This window comes from Rhagoletis pomonella, unplaced genomic scaffold (genome assembly GCF_013731165.1).
Source record: "Rhagoletis pomonella isolate Grant_MI unplaced genomic scaffold, Rhpom_1.0 Rhpom_scaffold_00009, whole genome shotgun sequence".
In the NCBI taxonomy this organism is placed as follows: domain Eukaryota; kingdom Metazoa; phylum Arthropoda; class Insecta; order Diptera; family Tephritidae; genus Rhagoletis; species Rhagoletis pomonella.
Genome location: NW_023458563.1, coordinates 16,758,318 through 16,783,295, shown reverse-complemented (window position 1 = coordinate 16,783,295; position 24,978 = coordinate 16,758,318). Strand labels below are relative to the sequence as shown.

General features: G+C 36.5%; 1 protein-coding gene across 2 annotated transcripts in view; it reads right to left on the bottom strand.

The window, feature by feature from the left end:
- Window positions 1-19,846, bottom strand: part of LOC118745604 — a 161,511-nt gene extending 141,665 nt beyond the window's left edge. For both annotated transcript variants that reach the window (XM_036479116.1, XM_036479117.1), the window contains exon 1: window positions 18,339-19,846. In XM_036479116.1, coding sequence (XP_036335009.1) covers window positions 18,339-19,669 — 1,331 coding nt within the window. In that variant the 5' untranslated portion in view covers window positions 19,670-19,846. The remainder of the gene's footprint in view (window positions 1-18,338) is intronic.
- Window positions 19,847-24,978: the final 5,132 nt, after the last annotated feature.

The following is a 24,978-nucleotide window of genomic DNA, read 5'->3' as shown; positions in this document are numbered from 1 at the left end:
CATATGAGTAAACACTCGAGTACTTCTACCAAGTACCGAGTATTTTTTGTACTTCGATAAATGTGACCAAGTACTTGGTGGGTATCGAGTACATCGTGCAAGTATTTACTCGGTCGAAAAATTTATGCAACTCTAGTCAAATGAGTGAAGTTGCCACAAGTTGGATATATGAAGTTTGACACGTAAAATTGTGTTCGATTTCTAGCATGTATGTATCCCCGCCGCATCCCATGTGCTGAAGCTTTATGGTATTTCATACAACAATAGCCTGCGTTACGCAGGAAAAATACGTATATACACTGAGGAAAAAACGCGTTGTAAAAATAAAAATTTTTTATTTGATTACCGTTTAAAAATTTTCGAATCTGAATCAAGTGAAGAGTGTTCAAAATTGAATATTTTCACTATACATACACTACGTATAATGAAAATATTCAATTCAAATACGCCCGTATTAAGACGAAGCATTTTTCACTGCACGAATGGCGTTTTGTACGTCTCGGATGTTTTTTCATATGTATGTAAAATAATGTATGTACATAAAATAAATTTATTTATTTTTCTTCTTAATTACGTGAAAGCATCTGTGCACTTCACAGCAACATATTTTATAATGTACCTACTCAAATTTAAAACAAGTGCTCTTTCATATGCGTATTTTTTTTAAAGTTAGTATGCACTTCACAACGACATATTTTATAACATACCTACTCAAATTTAAGACAAGTTGGGTCGGTCCTCTTTCATATGCGTAGTTTTTTAAATTTAGCACGTTTTTAATTCTAAAATTTTTTTCCTCAGTGTACATATTTATGTTAAAAATAAGCATATATCTTCATATTCAAAAAGCCATTTCTTAATTAAATTAACTATTTATAAATTAAATTATATCTTTGTAACTAACATATAAAAGTTGCGAGAATACGTATTTACCTATATGCATGTATATATTAAAAATAAGCATATATTGTCATATTAAAAAGCATTTTTGCATTAAATTATATCTTTGTAACAGAAAAAAATGGTTTTGTATATTAAAAAAAAATATTGCAAAACTGTTTTGAAATATTTCGTCTCAGTACTTTTGAGTACAAGTAGAATCGAGTATTTTCTAGCGCTACTTTGAGTAGCATGGAGTACCCCCTTCGATGTTCTAAAATGAGTACTGGTATCGAGTACATGGTGGTATCGGACGAACACTAATGATATCTTAATGAAAATTAAATAAAAATGTAAAATTTTCAAATGAAAGTTCCTTATAACTTACTCTAAATTCCAACCTACAGAAAGCCTTGTGGTTGTTTTGTCAGTCAGTTTTATTAACTTATAAATTTAAATCTTTAAGTATTATTATTTGAAAATACATACTACCTTCACTCGCACGTAACCAAACATAAGTTTGGCTTTCGTGAAAGGCATGGCACTTTATAACAAGTTCACAGAATTGTTTTTTGTATTAGAAAAGCCTTCGAAGGGAAGCAATACTGCACCGGAGTGTTTTTGGCCATTTCTCAAGTTATTGACAAACTCTGGCATGAAGGCTTTATATACAAACTAAAAGTTTCCCTGCCCGCAAATACGCATGCAATTATAGAAAGCTTTTTGCTGGGAAGAAATTTCAGAGTCAGACAGAATTCCTTTAGAACGGAAAGGCACCCTATATATGCAGGTGTCCCTCAAAGCAGTTATTTAGGACATATATTGTAATATACACTCGTGATTTTCCAACTGATGAAACGCTAACCATTTCAACGTTTTCTGACAACACAGCTATCCTAAGCAGTAGTTCAGACCCTAAATATTTGAAAAAGTTAGAGCTATGGCTGGGTTCTTGGAGGATAAAAATTAACGAAAGAAAGTGTGTTCAGACAACATTTACTTTAAGAAAGATACTTGTCCACCACTAAAAATAAACAGCAAGGCTATACCACAAAAAGATAGTGTCAGGTACCTTGGGATGACACTAGATAGGAGACTTACCTGGAAAAAGCATATCGAAAAGAAAATTTCTCAAGCGAAACTCAAACAACCAAGGCTTCAAAGGGTTAAAGGACACAAATCGAAATTAAGCCTAGATACCAAGATGTTGCTTCCTAATAGGATGATTAAACCATGCTGGGCATATGGAATCGGGCTTTGGAGCACAGCGTGCAATTCCATTTTGAACAAACTACAAAGACCGCGGTCAAAAAGAAAGCTAAGCACCAGATACTCAGCACGGTTAATAAATGCAGCCCGTTTCATCCCAGCAGGATGTATATCGGATCCCTGTCCGAATTTTTCTGCTAAAGCGGCTGTCCTAGCCGATGAGCGTAACAACCTTCGTCAGGCCGATCCCGGAAATCCCCGTATCAGGGATCTCAACTCGGAGATTCGGCAACTAGTGATCGTACATAAGCGGAAGAACGTGGGAAGAGCATCTGAAGACCACTTGAGATTTCGCCTCTGGTGTGAGCAAGCTTTGATCTATCGTGAGGTCATTGTCCAATCTGACGAAGCGTGACGACAGAGCTGAAATATCTGTTCGCGAGCTATTTTAGCGGACAGTTCATACTGCATCCTCCGGCGGACAAAGCCAAACGTTGAGGGACCAAAAGGCTGCACTGCTATCTAACCAAGGTCCTCAACCCATCTATGGCCTCTCTCATCATTCCAGACATCTGGGTAATCGGGAGAGTGGTCCAACTGCTTAAACCGGGGAAACAAAGGAGAGTCTTATAGCCCGATAACCCTCCTCCCCCAGTAGCGAAGACACTAGAGGCCCTTCTAGTCCCGCACTACACAAACCACCTGACCCCAGCGAAGCATCAGCATGGGTTCCATACAGTGCACAGCACAACAACAGCATTTAATGCCATAAACACCCAGATAACTCGTGACCTTAACAAAAACCGCCCATCTGAGAGAACTATTCTAGTAGCGTTGGAACTGTCTAAGGCGTTCGACACTGTCAGTCATTCAACGCTGCTAAAAGATATAGGGGCCTCCTCACCCCCACAGGGACTCAACCGGTGGTCGGCGAATTATCTGAGAGGTCGACACTCGTCAGTAATCTTTAGGTACAAAACTAGCAAACCGAAAAAAATTAAGCAGGGGGTAACACAGAGTGGTGTCCTATCCCCGCATTCGTTTAATTATTATATTTCAAAGCTCGCTCAACCATCAAAGGGAGTCACTATTGTCTCTTATGCTGACGATTGCTCTATTATGCCGTCTGGGAATGGAATGGATGACTTGTGCTTAAAAGTAAACGGTTATCTCTCCGATCTTTCTCGCTTCTTCACTGAAAGGAGCCTTACCCTCTCCCCTACGAAACCCTCGGCATCTTTATTCACCACCTGAACGAAGGAGGTCAGCCTGCAAATGGGTATTCACGTCGATGGCGAAAAAATTCCGACGGTGAATAACCCTAAAATCCTCGGAGTCACCTTCGACAGTCTGCTTTCCTTCTCGGCGAACACAACCGCAATTGCCAAAAGAGTACAGAGCTGCAACAATGTCCTCAATTCACTGGCTGGCAGCGCTTGGGGCAAAGACAAAGAAACGTTGTTGGCAACATACAAGGCCATGGCCGGCCGGTTCTATATTATGCAGCGCCCGTGTGGTCGCCGGGGACTAGCAGGACGCAGTGGATGAAGCTACAGACCTGCCAAAAGATGGACAGCGAATGAGTGCTTTCTGATGTCGCCCTAACACCACCTTCACGACGAGACCCAGATGCTCCCATCAAGGAGCATAACACAATGCTCTCCAAGCAGTTTCTTGAAGGGAGCCACAGGGAGAAGATCCCCCACCAAGGTACGTCAGGAGGAACTGACGCATGAAGTCCAGGGGTTCATTAAACAACCGCTTGACCCAACCGCATACAGATATCCCCTGAACGACATTCACAGGGAGTCGGTCTCAAGTTATGTAGACTCTCGACCTGTGAATGCCGTTCTGCGCACACAAACACCTGACGTGGACGGGACAGAACTTTGTCTGCCGCGGGAGACCCGCACCACAATAACTCTGGCTATTGCAGTAGGCTAAACTCATACCTGAGCAGAATAAACGAGGGTGTGCCCAACCAATACTCGGCATGCGGAGAGTCGTCACATGACTCACGGCATATCTTCGCATGCCCCAAGAACCTCACCCAGCTAACGTCCCGGTCCCTACGGAGTTACGCACTTCCTGGGCCTAACCTTAGCTGAAACAGACGACAACGTTGATGGATGAACCGACCCGAGCGGACTTTAGTAGCCGCTAAAAAACAACAACAACTAACGAAAGATCTTCTTAGCCCGAGATGTACAGCATGACTAAAAATAAAGGATTTCCCTATATAATCAAACGATGCGCAATATAAAAAATTCTAATACCCGCAATATATGTATCAATTACGGCTCTGGAACTCGTCCTTTCAGACCGACAGCCCAACGCGGAATCCAGTGTGCATGCGGCTCGGAAACTTGACCTTTCCGACCGTACACAGCCTATTGGATTGTAATTACTTAAATATAGATAAGCGAAGGCGCGGCCTGGAAACTAGTCCTTTCCACCCGCCCGGCCAGTGTGACTCTGGAACTCATACTTTCAGACCGCCTGCCCAGCACGATATCCAGCGATACCGCTGCTCGGAATCTCGTCCATTCCAACAGCCGCAACAATTGTAATAAATATGTATGTTAAAAAATAATATTTCTAAGCATTGGCGCAGATTTGAAAACCTACTGTTAGTTTTGAAAAAAAGATTCAATAAATCAATACATCCCTATAAACATTTTGGTGAACGTTCGAAAATGACCTTCGATATCCAATATGCATATCGAACTTAAAACTAACTCATAACCAACCTTAATTTTCCAACGTTCATAGTATATTGGTAATACACTCTACTAACCTATTCCACATTAGTTATAGAAGGTGAGACTGGAAACAGTATTTGTTTTCCAATGATTTTCGAATTCTTAACCAAGCCCAATGTTTATTGGGATATTATACAAAAAAAAGGATTAGTATTGATGCCGGTATGATCGCTGAAGTCTAGAGAAAGAAGTCTGATGCGGAGAGATGGTGATCGCCGAAATAGCAGCTATAACCGCTACCGCTACCGCTTAGACTTTGTTTTTTCCATCTTCTCTACAAAAACCAATCGTGGTATAAAGCTCCCAAAAACTTGCTGAAGTATTATTATTTTTAAAAAGAAAGTTGTTTGGTTTTTAATGAAATGAAAATATGATCTTAATAAATATTTCAAATTAATAACGAAAAGTTAATAACTAAATCAAAATTAGTAGGTATTTTCTCAAAAAAGGTTAATCAATCCTGAAGGTAAACATTCTAGTAGGCCTTGGTTCGGAACCATTCTACTTATAAGGCATTCATATGCGATCGCTCTGAAAGGCCTTAATCCAAATCATTCCAAAAACGTTTAATTGGATTATTGCAAAAACGGCTTCCGAGTGAATTGTTCTAGAAGCCTCCCAAAGCTGAAGCCTTGAGACTCTGGCCATTCCATACAAAAAATAATTAAGGCGTTTCTTTTATTTCTGCCACTAGTATTATGAACTTCTTTCAGCCACACAATACATATGTGGACTTAAGTTTTTTTTTGCATCGAGCTTTTTTCAACATGCCTTAAGTTACTTTATCAGATATGTACATGCTTGTTAAATGCTTATAAATTTAGCTACTGTCTTTTGTTTTGTTACTAATGAAATATTTTTCAACTTAAACAATAAAGTGGGTTTCATAACCATTTATTTATTATTTATTATATGGTATGACAGCTTCTCAAACTAGTTATATTGATGCAATTTTTTCACGTTAAGTTGTTGGAAAATAATGAATATCTAAATGCCGGGATTCATCCCGGGATCCCGGGATTGTATGAACGATGTCCCGAAAATCCCAGGATAGCAAAAATCGAAAAAATTAACATCCCTACTATGTATAGATGTATGTACATACGTTGGAGTATTGCGAATTCTGCTATTATAGTTTTCTTTGGTTTTAATGCGTATGTGGTGTAGACTAGAATTTCAAATGCTTTCATAAATATTTTTTAAATGATGTACATAAGTACATATGGTACCGGTGTAACCAAGTGTAACCAAGTGTATGCGTGCGCGCCTGTTCGAAATATTTTTGTTCTTGTCCTCTGTTGTGATTGTTATTGCAAAGTCACCACCACTGGTAGCAGCACCCTCGTGTGATTAGCACTACCCCAAAGTTCTACCGACTGACTGATTGCGTTCGAATTAATGCGTGTTGTTGTTTTTTCCTTTGCCGCACAATTTGGATTTTTGATATTATCCGGACGTTAGGAAAAAAATGCTATATCCACGCAAAAACACAGGTTTTAGAGAGCCAAATACAATACAACACACTTGAAGACGTTGATGGGCTGGGTAAATATTTTTATTCTCCATACAGTTACGCATTTTCACCCTTGTATAATAAAATGTATGAATGTCCATGTGTATGTAGAAACGCATGGCGCATACATACAGTAGATATTGATCTTCCAACAAATTCAGGTCCTGTGATATTCGAGAAATGGGTGAGTTGTCCTTTAAAGCTCCCAAGTTTTGACTTGCGTGATTAAATACAGGCGCATCAGCAAAAACATTTCAATTTTAGACATCCGCGGATGCGAATGCGGATGCGGATGTCTAAAAGCTAACATCCGCGGATGACGTCGATTGACACTGCACCTGTTGAGAGGACTTTCAGTTATATTTTTTTTTTGCGGTGCAATAACACCTTTCATCTTCACAATCTAGCATCATGAAAAGATCGTTGTTTAAACCGCGTTATTTTCCATAGAATTCTTTATTATCATTCTTTTGGTTGTTTCAAAATTTGGAGAACCTGTAAAGTCATCAGCGATTTTCGATTTTAGTTTTTGTAATTCATTTTTAGTCCTTTCTTATGTGACTGGTTTGAAAAATGTGTGCTTATAGTGAGGTTGTAAATAGGTGGATATGGGAAATAAAATGTGATGTTCTGGGAATGAAAATTTCGAAGAAAATTATGTTTGAAAGTCGTGGCTGCCAGCCGAATTAGTTTCAAATCTTGTTATTTTGTTAAAAAGGCACCCGGTTTTTTATAAATATTTAATAATATTTGGAATCACGGAATTCTTGAAATGGCTCACCTGTAATGAATAGCTTCTAACTAACTTTTTTTTTTTATTAGCTGAGATCCACTTTTCCTAATTGAAGGCAGTCACAATTACTTACTCACCGCTGTTAGTACCATATCAAATCCGTTTTGTTTTTTCATTCCATGTGCTCAATATGTTTTGATATTTTGAGGCAAATGTACACAAATTTTCAACATATCGTTAATATAGTATGGATAGGGCGCATTTCACATTGTGACTGAAATTCAAAAAAACCACAACTAACTAAAATCTTGTTATCGCATAAAACGACGTGGGGACTTATGATTCGATGAAATGCATCATAATCTATCAAAAAGTGAATTTTGGATTTTTAGTTAGTTACGGCTTTTTGTATTTCAGCGATGAGGTGAGTTACGCCCTTTACATACTGTACTAACGATATATTGCCACTGCTCAATAGATATTAAATTTACCTTTAATTGATTCTTATTTGATTTGTGAACTTGGCCGTCAACTTTTTCACATTCCATTTTATTTTTATTTTGCTACGTGCAAATTTTGACAATTATCACAAAATTAAAATAAATGTTGTTGTTTTCGATCACACAGAGGAATATTTGCGTTTTAAAAATAACGTTGTTCTGCTAAGTAATAAAAGAAAACACGGAACTTAATCATAATAAGTCGTTTTATGAACAAAAAATTATTACATTTATGTAGAAAAAAATTAGCGATGCATCCAGTTTTTTAATGTTCAATAGTTACATAATTCTTACCTAATTAAAGGTTATCTTTTACCGCGCAAATTGTCGATTCTCGTTATAGCTAGACGTTGAAAATTTCCGCTGGAAATACCTATTTAAGGATCTTACTCTTTGACTTTAAATTACAAAAGAGGGGGGATTTAGGGGGACAGTTTTAACGTAGAGATGCCACATGCCGAAGATATTAGCTAAAATTTTTATTTTGTTTGCCAGATATACGTTACATCAGTGCACTTGCACAATATTCGCATTCGCAAAAGCTCCGCATTGATTATTGCGAATGCGAAAGCGAATGCGAATGTTAAAATTAACGCGGAAGCTCCGCGGTTGCGAATGCGAATGCGAATATTCGCAACAACCCTGGTCTGTACATACATATGAGATCAAGAACAATCGTTGCCCGAAAACTCTGCACTGAGAAAAAAATACCAATCCTCTCTGTTTTAAACAAAAACACATGATTTGGCGCAAAAAACAACCGTCTGTTTACTTTGAACAGATTTCTTTTTGAAGATTTTTTCGTTTGAACACGATTTTGTTTTGCAGTTTACAGATGCTTTTTCGTCATTAAGAAAAACCGAAAAAAAAATAAATTTTCACCCCTATTCTGCAACACTTTCGTATTCGGATTTTGCAACGAATCGTAGGAATGGTATGCTGCAATGCGAATTGTATCTTCGTACTTTCGAAATTCGTAACAATGGCATGCCTAAAACGATCGAGTAAGCTTTTTTGCGTAATTTTGTACGAAAACAATTCTGTGTCCGAGGCGGGATAAAGGATGTAAATCGATGTGTGTTTGCAGGAAATATTAGTGGTGTTTATTCAAACAGATACATTTACCTTTCGCATATGGGCAAATCTAAAAAACAGGTAACCTTGGTGTTATTTAGCTTTATATTTTAGCACTGTTGGAAACTATATCAAGCTGGTTGCTTTTGGATATAATTCATTGACTTATACTTGAAGCCTCAAAAAAGATTTGGATCAATTTGCTGCATAACTTTTGAATTATAGGTGTTTAAATTAAAAAAAATAATGAAAACAAGTGAATTTTTAATGTAATTTTTAAGAGGCTTTAGAGAGAGATTTAATGGGCATTTAGCACTTATGTGTATACTTCATATGTAGTAGGTAAGAAAAGTGTGCATTAAAAAATAACGAAATGGCAAGTAACTCAAAGTCTGTAACTCCACATTTCACCATTTTCAACATTTTCGGTTTATCGCGTATAGTTTTTGAAGCATTTAATTTTAAGAACTTTTTAAGTATGTATCGTATTCTACAAACAATTACGAATAATTTGACAACTTAGCAAGAGGTGTGCTTTCAGAATAAACTACGTTTTAAAGATAAAATATTCTGCGATCTCGAGCATAATTTTTATTCCAAAAATATCTTATTTGAAGGCACATTTGGAAAATACGTCGAAACGATCTAAATATTTTTATAACTAATAGTCCTTGTAACGTTGTATATACCTGTAAAATGCTTCAAAAAAATGTTCTCTAGAAGTGTGCGAAAACGCCGATTTAGTACTTTTAATTATTTTCCTTCTTATAGTCAGAATATTTCGAGCGTGGTATCAAATCAAATTTTTTTCGACAAAGGTTCTGATAGTTGCTCTTACTTGATTGGAGCCTACTAAATTCAATCGCGTCCCCAGTTTTTCCCGATTGTCTCCAGTTGCTTAAACTTTAACTATTTTATAAAAAAAACTCCCTCCGTTTTGAAGATATTTTACTACAATTTTGCACACACTTGTATTTTAACATTTCCTTCACCATCTCATAAAATCATCGAATTCGGTTTACTCTAAAATATAGCTCCCATACAACTGATTGACCAGAGACGTTGTTTTGCGTTATAACTCCTCCAATTAAGCATGTAAAAATTTAGTATAGGTTCACTTTAACATATAGCACGCATACAATTTATTATTCAGATATGAAATTAGAGTTATAGCGCAAAAACACATATCTGAGTAATCAGTTGTGTTGGAGCTATACGTTAAAGTGCAACCATTTCGATAATTTTAAGGAATAATTAAGGTAATATTAAAAAACCGTTATGTGCAAAAGTTTAGTAAAATAAATTCAAAACTGATGGAGTAATTTATAAAATAGTTAAAATTTAATCAAATTTTCAAATACCGTTATCTCGAAAACCGGAGCCAATCTGGTAAAACGGGAGATGCCATTGAATTTAGAACGTCCCAATTAAGTGAGTTCAACTTTCAAAATCTTTGCTCAAATTTTACAACTTGAACAACGTAATTTGAACCCAGCTTATTCTTTTGTTTTCTATTTCATGTTTATTCCTCGTCTAACTTTTGAAGCACTTGATGAAAATGAATTACACTTATATTAATCGATTCATTAAGAGAGTACAAATAAAATTATATATAAAACAGAGGTGTGCTCACAAATTTAAAAATAAAAATTTTTTTTTGGAGAGTGTACCTATTTTTTAGATTTGCCCATATACGTATATTTTTATCCACTGCTTTATATAAACGAGCAAAAAAGAATCTTTGTTGCCCCTTATCGAGAAACTTGGGTCCGGTTTAGTTATTTGTACAATGATTTTCGGTTCTTGTGTCCAAACGCAAAACCCGAATCTAAAAACTTTTAACATACACGTTTAATCAAAGGATTAAACCTTTATTTAAAATAAATGTTTCAAATTATTAATAAATTCGGTTTGCACTACGCACTTTTATGCAAATTTCGATGTGGGTTCTGCGCAAAAATACTGTGATATGCACAAGAAATATTGTATACCTTTTACATGCGGAAGCCCCTCTTCTCCGGCAACACAGAAAGGAGAATTCCACTTAGTAAGTGTTATAATCCCTAAGCGCGACCGAAGGCAGAAGCAAGCGCAACAGGTGGTGGACCTAACAAAATTCATGTTTTCAATGGCTTGGAAGAAGCAGTTATTGTATTAACTGGATTGGGAACCAGTTCTGCAGGCATAGGAGGAGTTCTGGCTTGTTGTTCAACAATTCAACCAGAAGATGACATAGATGCGCCCATGGTTACTATGCCCGGCAGCTCCGCATACCTTTGTGAGTCCATTGCACCCAGAAAAAGGTTTAGTTATAATAACCAAGATTTGGTTATAGTGATCACGTGGCATAGTTGGATATGGCGAAATAAATATATAGTTCACGAAAGTCTGCAATTTACTTAAGACTTCTAGTTGGGACAAATGTATATTTGTTAATAATTACAAAACGACTACCTTGATTGGACAATATTGTTAGTTGAATAAAATCATTGTTGAGCAAATATAAACAATGCTTTGGTTGATACAAGATTTTAATTAATTTTGTGAACTTGCCGTAGACTTGAATTAGCTAACCGTTTATTATTGGGAAAAAAGTTTCAGTTTGACACAAATAAAAATTTACTCGATGTTTGTTGTGTTTACTTTCTTCTTTTATTTGCATATATTAAGCATAAAAATACGTACATATTTACATAAGTTAGTTACTAAAGTAAATAATACATATGTATATGGTGGTAAGAATTTCATAAAAAACAACGATGAAACAGGAACAGTCGTGCGAAAACCCAGGTCAATATCTGCTGGAAGTATACTGCTTTGCTTTTTCCTTAGCTAAATAGACACTTTCAAATTATAATTCACATGAATTATATATCCACTGAAAAACCCCGGTTGGCATCAAACTTTATATTTTTAATTAAACTTTAAACTTTTTTACAAGATTATTTATCTTCTAATATTTTTTCATACAAAAACAATAGAATACATTTTTTACCAGACTAATATATAATGTTTTTTCGTATAAAATAAGTTTGAGAAAATAACTCCTATTTTGTTATATTTGCCCAAAAAATCAACTTTTCCAAATGTTTTCCTGAAAGGCGAGATTTTGATGTACGGGCATTTTCTGAAATTCGAAACTTTGAACTTGACTCGATTTGCCAACTATTTTTTAATTGTATCTAATGAAAAGAAAGAATATTCTAATTGAAAACCGTAAAAGAAGCAGCAGCGATATGAAATAAATCATTTTAATGAGAGACTTGTAAATTTTTGGGTTAAAAACCATCGAGAAAATTATCGAAATCGAGTCGATTTCCAATTTTCGAATTTTAGAACATGCCTGATAGTTGTACCTGTTTTTTTAGAAAAGCCTCTAGCAAGGGACAGATGACCCAACAACCGTTATGTATAGACGGGCTTGCTTATATAGCTGCAGAAATGTAGTGCGCATATCTTCCCATTCCTCTAATGGGTTGCTTTTCAAAAAAGATGAAGCATATTAAGTTTTGCGCTTCCGATACATGTACTTTTTTTCGATACCTACTTGGATCGCAGTAAAAAGTATCGAGTAAAAAACTACTTGGTAAATTGAGAAAAGTATCGAGTATGTACTCGGATTTACTTGTATCGATTTATCCCTAGTTTTGCCATCGCCGCGAGTTGTTTCGGTGTGCGCATAGTTATTAAAAAATATAAAGTTTGATGCCAACCGGGGTTTCTCAGTGGATATATAATTCATGTGAATTATAATTTGAAAGTATCTATTTAGCAAAGGAAAAAGCAAAGCAGAAGTATACTTAAACCAGCACTTCCAGCAGATATTGACCTGGGTTTTCGCACGACTGTTCCTGTTTCATCGTTTCTTTTTAGGAAATTCTTACCACCATATACATATACACTAGTAACTATTTATGTAAATTTGTACGTTTTTTTTAAACTTAATATATGCAAATAAAAGAAGAAAGTAAACACAACAACCATTGAGTAAATTTTTATTTGTGTCAAACTGAAACTTTTTTTCCAATAATAAACGGTTAGCTGATTCACGTCTACCGCAAGTTCACAAAATTAATTCAAAACTTGTATCAACCAAAGCATTGTTTATACTTGCTCAAAAATGATTTTATTCAACTAACAATATTGTCCACTCAAGGTAGTTCTTTTGTAATTATTAACGAATATACATTTGTCCCAACTAGAAGTCTCAACTAAATTGCAGACTTTCGTGAACTAGATATTTATTTCGCCATATCCAACTATGCCACTTGGTCACTATAACCAAATCTTGGTAATTATAACTAAACCTTTTTCTGAGTGTAATGCAGCTGTGTAAATTGGTGTTGAGCAATACCACCAACTGCGTTTGATTCCAAACGAGGTTTAAGACAAGGAGACTCCCTTTAGAGCGTCTAGTCTAATGATGGAGACGATAACAATGCCCAACAAGCTTCCGATTTTCAGATGCCGAAAAACGCATTTTTAGGCATTTTCGAGCCTTTATAAAACAATAAACAAGCAGTAAGCAGATAAAGGCCGTTAACCTTTTAACCAAAATTTATTAATTTTGAGTATTAAAAGGCAGTGTTTAGGCATTCATATCCTCCCACACAGACAGATATATTACATCAATTTATTGTTTTACAGAGGCTCAAAAATGTCCAAAACCGCTTTTTGGTACCTGTAAACATAAGTTGCTCGAAAACTAGAGCCGATCTAATATCTTTAGGGTCAGATTCGGATTCTACGGAAAAGATCCTATAAGAATCGGCTGTAATATTTGAATAAATATAACATTGTTTAGATTTTGTTGGCTGTGTAATAAGAGCCGCAAAACTGAACTGCTCAGTCTTCACAAGAGCGTACAATTCCTGGCGTATACCGGCGTAAACACAAGGGCTACGTCTGTTCTGTCTTCTAGTAATAGATAGCATAGGCGGAGTGCGTCATAGGCTTTGGTTATGAACGAGGCCAAAATGGACTATCTCCTGTCAACAGACAGAGCGTAATCGTCTCGGCACCCACATCACCTTTGACAATTACACGTTTGAAAAAGTTGATGACTTCGTTTATTTAGGAACCAGTATTAACAGCAATAATAATGTTAGCCTTTGAAATCCAAAGGATAATCACTATTGCCAACCAATGCTTCTTTGGACTGGCTAGACAATTGAGAAGTAAAGTCCTCCCTCATCGTACAAAAATCACACTTTATAAGTCACTCATAATTAGAGTGTCCAGATTGGGCGATTTAGCCCAATTTGGAGATTTTTCTTTGGATATTTGCACGTAAAATTTTAAGAAATCGCCTTAGCGATTTTTCCCCTTCAATGCAATTTTCAATTTATTAAGCACGCAGTCCTATTGGGAAATGTGTTAATACAAATATTTTTTAAAAGTATGAATATTTTAAAAGAAAATTTTTTGTAGATCACCATCATATAAGTGATTTGTGTTATTTATTATAACCATGAAGGCATTATATTCATTTTGGTGTTAAAAACTATGTTATAACAAGATCTCATTTTTAAAATAAAAGATTTTTTAGGCCGATTTCATGAATTTTATAAAAGAAACTTTGGCGCTTTTTTTCAGAAATGGCCCTTTTTTTAAACAATCTGGACACCCTGGTCATAATGCTCGTGCTGGTATATGGTGCAGAAGCATGGAAAAATATCTGATGAGGCGGCTTTTAGTGTGTTTCTAGAGAAAGATTCTGCGGAAGATTTACGGGCCTTTGCTTGTTGGCAATAGCTAATACTGCAGGCGATGGAACGATGAGCTGCATTAGTTTTATAACGATGCGGCGAACTAAAACCGCGGCTACGCTGGCTAGGTAACGTCGTACTAACGGACGGAAACTATCCGATTGTGAAAGTATTCAACGCGCGTGGCGTCAGTTGGCACAGAAGAGAAACGACTCGCGTGATTTGTTGGACTAAGCCAAAATCGCTTGGGCAGTTATAGCGCCAAACAAGAAGACCTAAGCTCTTTCCTTAGTGTATGGTAGACTGAAAGTGTAAAATATTTCTTGTTTTTCGTTTTGAGGAATATACCATGGAAGCGATCAAACCCTTTTTAGCTCTTATTAAGCCGTGTTAAGTTAATGAAACCTTTGGTCAATGATACTTTTTGATTTTTATGTATTGTGGAATGACTTTCCGTTATCAAATTTGGTTTTCGTTCTTAATTCAGAACGAGGAATGACACTGAATATAGCACAACGCCGAAACCGATTTATTTGCAAACCAAATTCGAAAAGGGCGGATGGAAAATCGTTCCATAATACATTAAACTTATGGGCTTACATAAATACTTACGAACTACATGTTAAATACATAACGCCCTTCACGACATTGTCTATGCCAATGAGGTAGTAATTTTACATCTGTGCTGATCAACATTTTGGTAAGTTTTCTAGGTAAGAAGGGCTGATTGCAGGAAAAACTAAGATTATGTTCTTTGGCGGTCAGGAATAGATTCCTTTGCTTTGAATTACCTAAGCTGAATAAACAAATCCTACGATTATCTGACCGAGCAAGTATTGGGAGTCATACTAAATCCTATGCAAAGTAGAAAAACAACTTAAGAGAGAGTAAATAAAGTGAGCGTGACCTTTTGCTTTTACTTGCGGTTTTTCTTTTGTGTTTTTGTTCCAAAAGTTGTACACCGAACCTGGTACGTCTGATAGTTAGGGGATTCACAAGACGCCTTAAATGTCTTAATATCTTAAAGACGTAAACTTTTTCAATATAAACTCAACGTTAAAATGATCTTAGAGGATTTGTAGCTACGCCAAATGTTTGTATTGCTCTTGTCTTCGCAAAAATGAGCTTGAGTAAACCCGAAGGATGCGGCCCTAGAGAACAGCAGATGATATGGACGGAAAAAATATTTTTAATTAAATTTAATTGTTTGTATTATTTTTTTTTATATATAAAGAGAAATTTTTAAACCGTTTTCTGTAATTTCATCTCCCATTTCCTCAACCAACCAGTTTGCGATGAACGCTGAGCATGCACAAGCCATTCAAGCGGTATTCTTGCCTTGTTGATCGTTGCCATGTTTTGACACGTGTGTGTGCTGAACGACCTCTCAATGGACGCAGTTGAGTATGGCAAAGCTGAAAGTATTTGAATGCCTTCGTTAATCTGACATGTTTCCGTGGAAAGCAATTTCAAAGGGTGTAATAGCGATAAATAAAACGGTGGCTAGTTTTCGTCATGTCGATGAACTAATCACGGGAGACGTAATTCAATATTCAAGGATTCAGTTGTATTCGTTGCTGATTCTAAAAGCTGTAAAGAGTGATTGTCAACATATTTCGTGTATTCTGTGTCGAATCAAATCGGTTTTTGTTAATGTAGATTTAATAATAATAATATAGATTGGCGCTTACACATATGTTAGTGTTTGGCCGAGCTTCTCCTCCGACTTGTGGCGTGCGCCTTGATGTTGTCACACAAAGTGGAGGGACCTACAGTTTTACGCCGACTCCGAACGGCGATTGTATTTTTATGAGAAGCTGTTTTTCATGGCATAAACACACTCGGAGGTTTGCCATTGCCTGCCGAGAGACGACCGCTGTTAAGAAAAAAATGTAGATTTGCGTAGGTATAAACAAGTTATATGATAATGTACTTGGAAGTGAAAAAGACAAGGATAATGAAGGCATCTTATGAGGCATCTTAGTTTTCGGCAGAAATATTCTGCGAAAGATTTACGGGCGTTTCTGTGCTGCCGATGGCAAACACAGAGGAAGAGGGAGGCCCCACTGCATTGGCCTTTTCAACAATTTTCAATTAACCGGGTTGAACGAATTCAAAAAGTGTTCTTAGGTATGCATTGCGGTCCTTACGGTTCACTGATCCTCTTCAATCATATTATGCTCGTTTACTTCTTTAAGTCTTAAACCCTTAGAAAGCAGAAAGTCAGTTCTTTCTTAAACATTTATTTATGGCATTATCCAGGGAGATTTTGATTGTGCTGCCCTTTTTATGGCATTAATAGTAGAACAAATTAGGCGATAAATGCACCGATTCCGCTATTAATGAATTTAACCAGACCTCATCTTTTGTCTAGCTTGATTTTTCTTTGCCTAAAGATGTTTTCATTGATCTTATGAAACTTTTATATAATCTTATTAAATTTTATTAGTGGTCTGTAAGAATTATTTGTTCACAGACTATGTATTAATGTCCTCAAAAAAAAAATTGTAATTCTCATTTATGATACAAAAGCCTGGGAAATAGTTTTCGATAAAGTACGTCCAATATATCATATACAATCTACAACGGTTTACTGTATGTTTCCACACAAAAAGACTAGGGCAGTTGTGCAAATAGTCTAGGATAATTGCATTAGCATTTGCAAATTTTTATGCTTGCTACCATGGCAACCTAATAGGGCATTCGCACGAGGCGATTTTACAGGCAACAAAAGTTGAATGAGAAGTTGAAAGTGAAAAAGTTGCCATCCCTATTCAGACGAGGCGAATTTCGATTCAACACGAATTGTTATTTACATTATTGAAAATGAATTTAAATCGCAAAATTGTATCAATTGGCGTAAAGTTGGTAAGCCAAGCGTTGGTAGAAGTGCTTTTAGCGAAGCTGAAAGATAAATTAAAAGTAAAAAAGTATGTATATATATAGTTTGTTGAAAGCGATTAGTTGAAAGGCCGTTCGAACGAGGCGATTTTTGCTTTCAACTAAAAGTTGCCTGAAAAATCGCCTCGTGCGAAAGCCCCATAAAGGTTATAACGGCACGTGGTTCAATAGAAAAAAGGCTTTCTGAGGCTCAATAGTTTACAGTAAGGTGCTATTACAGGGAACAATGCTTTTGCACCGAAGCTTAAGCGATGGCGGATACCTAAAGTTTACTCTGCAGAAGCTGCAGCGATGAGAATGAGCTGGAATCAATTAACCACGTTCGATGGAACTCAATAACCTCAATACCTCAATACCACTCTTCTTTATCATTCTCGCAGAGATAATGGACGTTTAACTCTTGATGGTTTGTTTATTTCACTAATTTTTGTTTATTTTAAATAATATTTTGACATGAGTTGCGGAGAAGTGAAGAACTTCGTACGTGTTCAATCTCCAAGAATTGGGCTAATACTATTTAAAGTTTAAATTGCAAAGAAAACTATGTCGAATTTTCATTAACAGGTTCCCTGTCCTCATCCAAGACATCTTTTTTCATGGCATACGTCCTCCGTTCTTTCCAGGATTCTTTATCTGATTTGATATTATTTGCATATAAAAATATCCAAAGAGCGTAGATTATATGCAAAAAAAAATAAAATATTTAATTTCTCATTTATTATACATAAGGGAGGGAAATAGTTTTCGATAAGGTACGTCCTATGTATCATATTCAATCCACAACTGTTTTGTATGTTTCCACACAAAAACACTATAGTTTTTGCAAAATACCTAAAAATATGTATCTGAAGTCAGCATTGATTTTGCTCATATATGATGCATGGACTTGTGAGACAAGGTAAAAAACTGTTCCCATGAATCACTTGTGATTCATTGGACAGGAAACCTATAAAAATGCGTGTTTCACAATTTTTGTTAGTATCTGATATAAATTATTTAAATATATTTATACAATAATATGTATGCAAAAATTATATCTGTACAATAAGTACAACTTACATGCTGTTCGATGTATTCCAATGCATGTAGAATGTTTTTGCACAATTCGATACGGTGGAAAGTAGTACCGTTTCTAAACAAATGAGCGTCAATAACGTAAAGAACGACGTGGCACCTAAACTTGGTAGCAACCGGAATTTTGTACGCGACGATGAGCTGCTCGATGAATGCACAGGCAATATGGCTTCAGCAGCTACTTTATAGCGCGCTACCGTCGCTCCTGCTGTAGGCGCCGCTGCTGCTGAAGTTAGTGTTGCTGTTGCTGTAATTGACTGCTCTTGCAGTCTATTCACTGATTTAGCATTTTTCGTTGTTCTTCTTGCTATTTCTGGCGCTGATTTAACTCCTTCCATCGATAACTTCGATGGCGAAGTGATATCTTCTACAGAGTTCCGCAATAGTGTTACAATTTGCTGCCAAGCCTTTGGGAAAACCAGGAATTCTAATAACGCTGGCGCCAAAGACGCCACCTCGACTGGCGTCGTCGACATTGTTTCCAATAATGGATTTGTTAAAAACGTTTCCGAAGTTTGCGGTGATGCACTCACCCACGTCGCTGTTGTTATTTTTTGCGTCGATGGTGTATCTGGTAATGTCGCCATTGGCTTTGGCGCATCAGCTGCTGCAATTCCTGGCGCTATTGCTGATGTGCTTCTAACTTGGCTGCGATAAGTTCTGCTATTACGACACTTAGTCTTATGATGACTATCACTTTGTCGGGGTTTATTAGAAAAGAGCGCCGATGTTGGTAGATCGGACGCTCCATCGGCATTATCGTGAGCATTATCAGGACCGCACTTTGACATGTTTGGCATTGCAGCTGCTATAATTCGTTCCTCACTTTGCCGTTGAAATGATTTCGTCGAGCTTTTACTACTCTCTAAATTGCAGGACACCAAATACTCCGATGCTTGGTTAAGCCGAAGTAACCTCTTTCCCCTCTTTTTACCCCGCATTTTTGCATCATTTTCGTTATTAACACCGCTGCCGAACCCATAAAAAATCTCGAATCCAAGCGCTTTGTTGGCAGTGCTTCGTTTTTTGAGCTGGCTTTTTGCCAGAATTGTGTGGCTACTTTCCTTGCTTTTGATGCTGAATTGACTACAATTAGTGCTTGTTGCGTAAACATGATCAAAGCTTTTTGTACGTTCCTGGCATGACGGTGAGTGAGAATTTTTTTCTTTTTGCGGCAAAATATTATTTCCATATGTCGGCATTGAAATCAATAAGTCTTCTAGCAACTTATCCCTACCATCTTGAATTACCGGTTTGGTGTTTCTATCGCTCTTTTTCTTGCCAGAACTAGCTTTACACATGATTTCTACATTCATAGTTATTGATATTTTTGCGTTTACAAAATGGGCTGTGTGGATTGTTAGTATCTACAAACAGATTTGTCTACGCCCTGGGCTTGATGATTAAACATTGCGTGTTTGTGGCATCCATGTGAACTTAATCGTAAATTTTTTTTGTACTGATGTTGATTCAGTAACGTCGTTGTCTTGAAATATCTGCAAATAAAAGAAAAATAAGTTTTGTGAATTATGACTACAAACCCTTACAGAAGGATGAAGATCCCGTCAATTTGTCATATTTTAGTTTAGTTTTCCACCAATAGAGAGGATTTTAACCGAGATGAGCTCGTTTTTCTTTAAGATAGTCCGTCAATTGAGCTTTAATTTCACATTTTTTAATCTCTAGATTCTACATCCGAGCCTTCGCTTTTGTTGGAGGAATCTAAAATTATTTCTAGGTTGCTTATAAGACTTTTAGCAGTACTTGTTGAAGGACCATCAATGCTGCTTGATGTACTACTTAACCGTTTAGCGCCTGAAGCTAAAAGCCGGTTTTTGCCGATACTGTCTAAAATATATTATATTATACTAGAATTATCTAGTAAATTAATTTTATCGATAAATTAAAATGACTTCTACCACGAGTCGTAAGACGAGTTCTATAATTATGGATACATTCCTATGAAAATGATTTTATTTATTTAACTAAGAAATTTGGTTGTATTTTTAAGACTATTCAGTCTTTTATAATACATCAGCGCGCATTGCGCCAATTGATTCGCCAATTGTACTTTAGTTAGTTCGTGCATAAAGTAGCTCAAAAGAAATTAATCAAGATCTCGTCACACGTCCTGGTTTTAATACCGTAAAGTATGTATAATTTACGATATCATATTCCGCAAATTGATTTAATTTAAGCTTACATATATCCATAATTGGAATCCCAGTGGAAATCGGTTGTATGCATTCTTGAAGGATGCTTGCGATATGAGTGAATTAGTGTGAACCATTCATGCGTAGTCATGAATTTCTACGAATAAATTAAAATTCTAGCGAATTGCAAGCGAATGTACGTTGTTGTTGTTTTACAGTGGCTACATACGACGAACATATTCGCGCACATGCGCGGCTTGCGGGTCATGTTCGTCGTTTGTAGGGCGGTTTGCGAGCATGCTCGCATGCTCGTCGTTTGTAGCGTGGTTTGCGAGCATCGCATTGGAAACAAAAACAATAACCTCACTTTGTGTTGATGCTTGCAGTGTGCACATCGCGGATAAATGCATCCAATCCATGTGCGTTAATTGAATTTTTGATAAATGAGGCTAAATTACTATATGTATATGTATGTACATACATATAAGTAAATTATAAATAAATTTAAGTAACACATACATAAAAAACCCTATGTCATAAGTATTTCAATTGCATCATCCGCGTCTTTCCTTTCCACGTTAACGCTTTGAGTACAAAATCACTTATGAGCCGCTCGCCGTCTGTAGCAAACGACAGCGAGCATGTTGGCGCACATGTGCGCGGATATGTTCGTCGTGTGTAGCCACTGTTAAGTACATTTCTTGATAAATTTGAAGTGGAATTTTTGTAATATTTTCAGTCTTGTACAAAAATTTTAGTGAACGGACGTGTTGTGCGATACTATTTTCAGCACAAACGAGCTTTTACAAGATATGCATTTGCATATGTAAGTGCTACTTGTTTGTATGTCCCCGTATATTAAAATGTATCAGAAAAGTAGCATTTACAAATGGGGATCTTGTAAGAATGCTTTAGTACTGTTCCATTAATGCATTTTTGTATGTTTGAAACATTAATACAGACATATGCATACAGCAGTAGTACAAGTGTATGATTAAGGTATGCATACGCTCTGAGAAACCACGCGTGTTAAATGGAAATGAAGGTTCATGCCACCAACAGCGATGTTGTATGCTTAAGATTTCTACTGGGATTTTAACATACATACATGTATAACTACATGTGTTGAAACTATGCAAAATAAACCTTGAATTCACACCCAGCTGGCGTAGTTCTTTATTCAAAATTATAAGAAAATCAGGGCGCTTTCGTTCCGGTGAGAAACTGTCTTAACACCGGTTATGGTCGGCACCCTGGTTAGACAGACTTAGAGCCCTTTCAACAATATTAGAGTGGACTCTATGCCCATGTACACATTTGCATTCGCAAAACATTCGTATCATTTGATGCGAATGCGAATTTGTAAAATGAAACGAATCATTCGCATAACGAATGCGAAAATATTCCCAACATCCATGGTTCATAGCCCGCTACATAAAAGCGGTAGCAGATCCTCGGTGGAGAACTATTGGGGCATAGCTACGCTCTCTGCAATTCCTAAATTATTTGCAGCAATTATTACAAATCAGTTGACGTATTCTATCTCCTCTACTATTTTATAATATCAACCTGGGTTTTGCAAAGGCAAATCAACCTCAACGAATTTACTTGAGTTTACATACAAGCTATTTATATCTCAAAAGCGTTTAGTGAAAACGTGGATGTTTTATATACCGACTTCAGTAAAGCATTTGACAAAGTATGTCACTCGTTGCTCATCTATAAACTTGATCTTCTTGGTCTTCAACCTAATTTTCTATGATAGATCACAAAGGGTAATGTTTAAAAATACTATTTGTGATGTCATTGATGTTACTTCAGGAGTCCCGTAAGGTAGCTACCTAGGCCTGGTTCTGTTCTTGCTTTTCATAAACGATATTTCTACAGATACAAAATTTTTTTAAAATTTTAATGTACGCAGATGATGTGAAACTTTATAAATCGTACGTGTCAATTAAATAAAATCCTTTGCTACAAACAGACTTAAAGAGCATGGCTAACTGGTGTAATGCAAATCGTATGCCTCTCAATCAAAGTGCTTTTGGCGAAGAGCTGTTCAGCCACTTTCTTATACAATAGATAACCACAACTTTGAACAGGTATACAATTTTGTGGACCTTGGTATCACAATGGATCATAAACTTAATTTTAATCTTCACAATAATGTGACAGTCAACAATGCTAAAGGTGTTCTTGCAATTGTGAAACGATGGTCAAAAGAATTTAGTGACCCTTATATCACTAAACCCCTGTTTACAACATTAATTGGACCGATTCTGGAATACGTTTCGGTGGTTTGGAATCCAAGGTATTAAATTTACTCAGCCAAGTTAGAATCAATTCAAAAACAATTCCTACTTTTTGCTTTAAGAAATTTCCGATGGGATTCTCAATATAAACTTCTACCTTATACAAGTCGCTTAAAACTTATTAACCTTCCTACACTTGTCAGTCGCAGGTAAATGCTTGGTATAATTTTTATACGCGAGCGCACTTGTGCACAAGGGTATATTAACTTTGTTCACATAACGGTTGTTTATAACAGCCAAAACGAATCGAGATAGATTTAGACAAATGTATACTTAAATGCTCAGAATTAATAGAGAAGTCGATTAACCCATGTCTGTCTGTCCGTCCGTCTGTCCGTCTGTCCGTCCGTGTACATGATAACTCGAGCAAAAATTGAGATATCTCAACGAAATTTGGTGTGTAGGTTTCCATTTATCCAAGGTAGGTTAGTATTGAAAATGGGCGAAATTGGACTGTAACCACGCCCACTTCCCATATAACGGTCATTTTCAGAAATACGAAAACTGCGATATTTTAGTAACTACTGAGGATTATTCACTCAGAATTAATATTTACAATAAACTTTAGATGAAAAATAAGAATATTATATATTTTTGGAAAATGCGCGTAGCTACACCCACTTATGGTTATATGTGTATATCTTGATAATCGCTGCACGAATTTCCAAACTTGGCACAGTTATTGGCCTTGATACACCATACCAACTAGCCGAATATTTTTAAAATAGGACAATAACCACGCCCACATCCCATATAACGGTATTTTGGAGAAATACAAAATCTTCGATAAATCAGTAAATATTAAAGATAATTTATTCAAAATTGATGCTTGCAACAATTCTTTATCAAGAAATTCGCTTATTATAAAATTTTGGAAAATGGGCGTGGCACCGCCTGCTTATAATCACATATATGTATCTCGGTAACCGTTCTACCAATTTGTACCAAACTCGGTATGATTATTGTGCTTGCCACATAAAAGCAAAACGTTAAAAAGTATTGAAATCGGACTAAAATTACGGCTACTTTTCATATAACGGTGCATTTCAGAAATGCTTGAAACTTCAATATTTCGAAATTTAAGAACGCTAATTTGCTCAAAATTGGTACAATCCGGCTTACCATGTAGCGGTACCTTTCGGAAAGGTGAAAAACATATATTTAATACTTGCGACGGGTATATAGTGTTCGGCTCCGCCCGAACTTTGACTTTCTTACTTGTTATGGTTAAATTACTGACAGGCTGAATTTGAAGTCCGTCTCTTGTGGCTGATGTTAGCTGTAAAGTTCCCTCTCGTGTATCAAGACACTTTTGTCCCCTATTTCTGAAAGCTTCTAAAACTAGTTTTGAATTGCCCGACCCACCCTGTTTTCTTATGCCAGGATTTTGACTCTCATACGAGAACGTTTATTATATATCAGATCCGCTTTTCAGCATTAAGGGCCGTTTTCGTCATCTCTGGTTAACACTAATCTCCAGTTAAACATCGTTACCGACGTTACTGACTCCATGCATATAACATTGGGTCGATAACTATAACGTCGGTAGCGATGTTAAGCAGAGATGATGAAAACGGCCCTTAGCAATAATCTCCTCTATCAATAAATGAATTCTTAACATAAAGACATAAAATTAGCTGATGAATTTAGTTCTGTAGCTGAACAGTACTTAACAAACTCCTGCCTTTGGTGACGCGGCGCAAAAATTGAAAATATTGGTTCCGTACGTCATGCGGACTGCATCGCTCGTGCGGATGGGCGGGAATGGGGGGTAAAACCGTTGGGATTATTATTATATTGTGCAAAAAACGGCTACACACTTAGGCACACACGTAAAAAAAGTTGTGTGTGGATCACACGCGCGACAGAAGTGAGACTTCTTCTTTCTATCTAACCCGTATATTACTAGTGAACCCGCATGGCTTTAAAACGCCAAAATTTAATTATACGTATTAAACAGCTGGCAACCCTCTTTAAAAGCCTACTAAGTAAGCCAAATTCTAGTCAGAGTTATAAGCGATCTATGTGCCAAATTTCATCTAAATAATGTTTATTTTCCAGCGAAGACTCTACCTTGTATACAACCTCATGTGTCAGTTTCTGTAGAGCGTCCTTTAAGGCAGAGCTTCCTAAGGGGTACTATTACAAAGTTACCGGGTATGT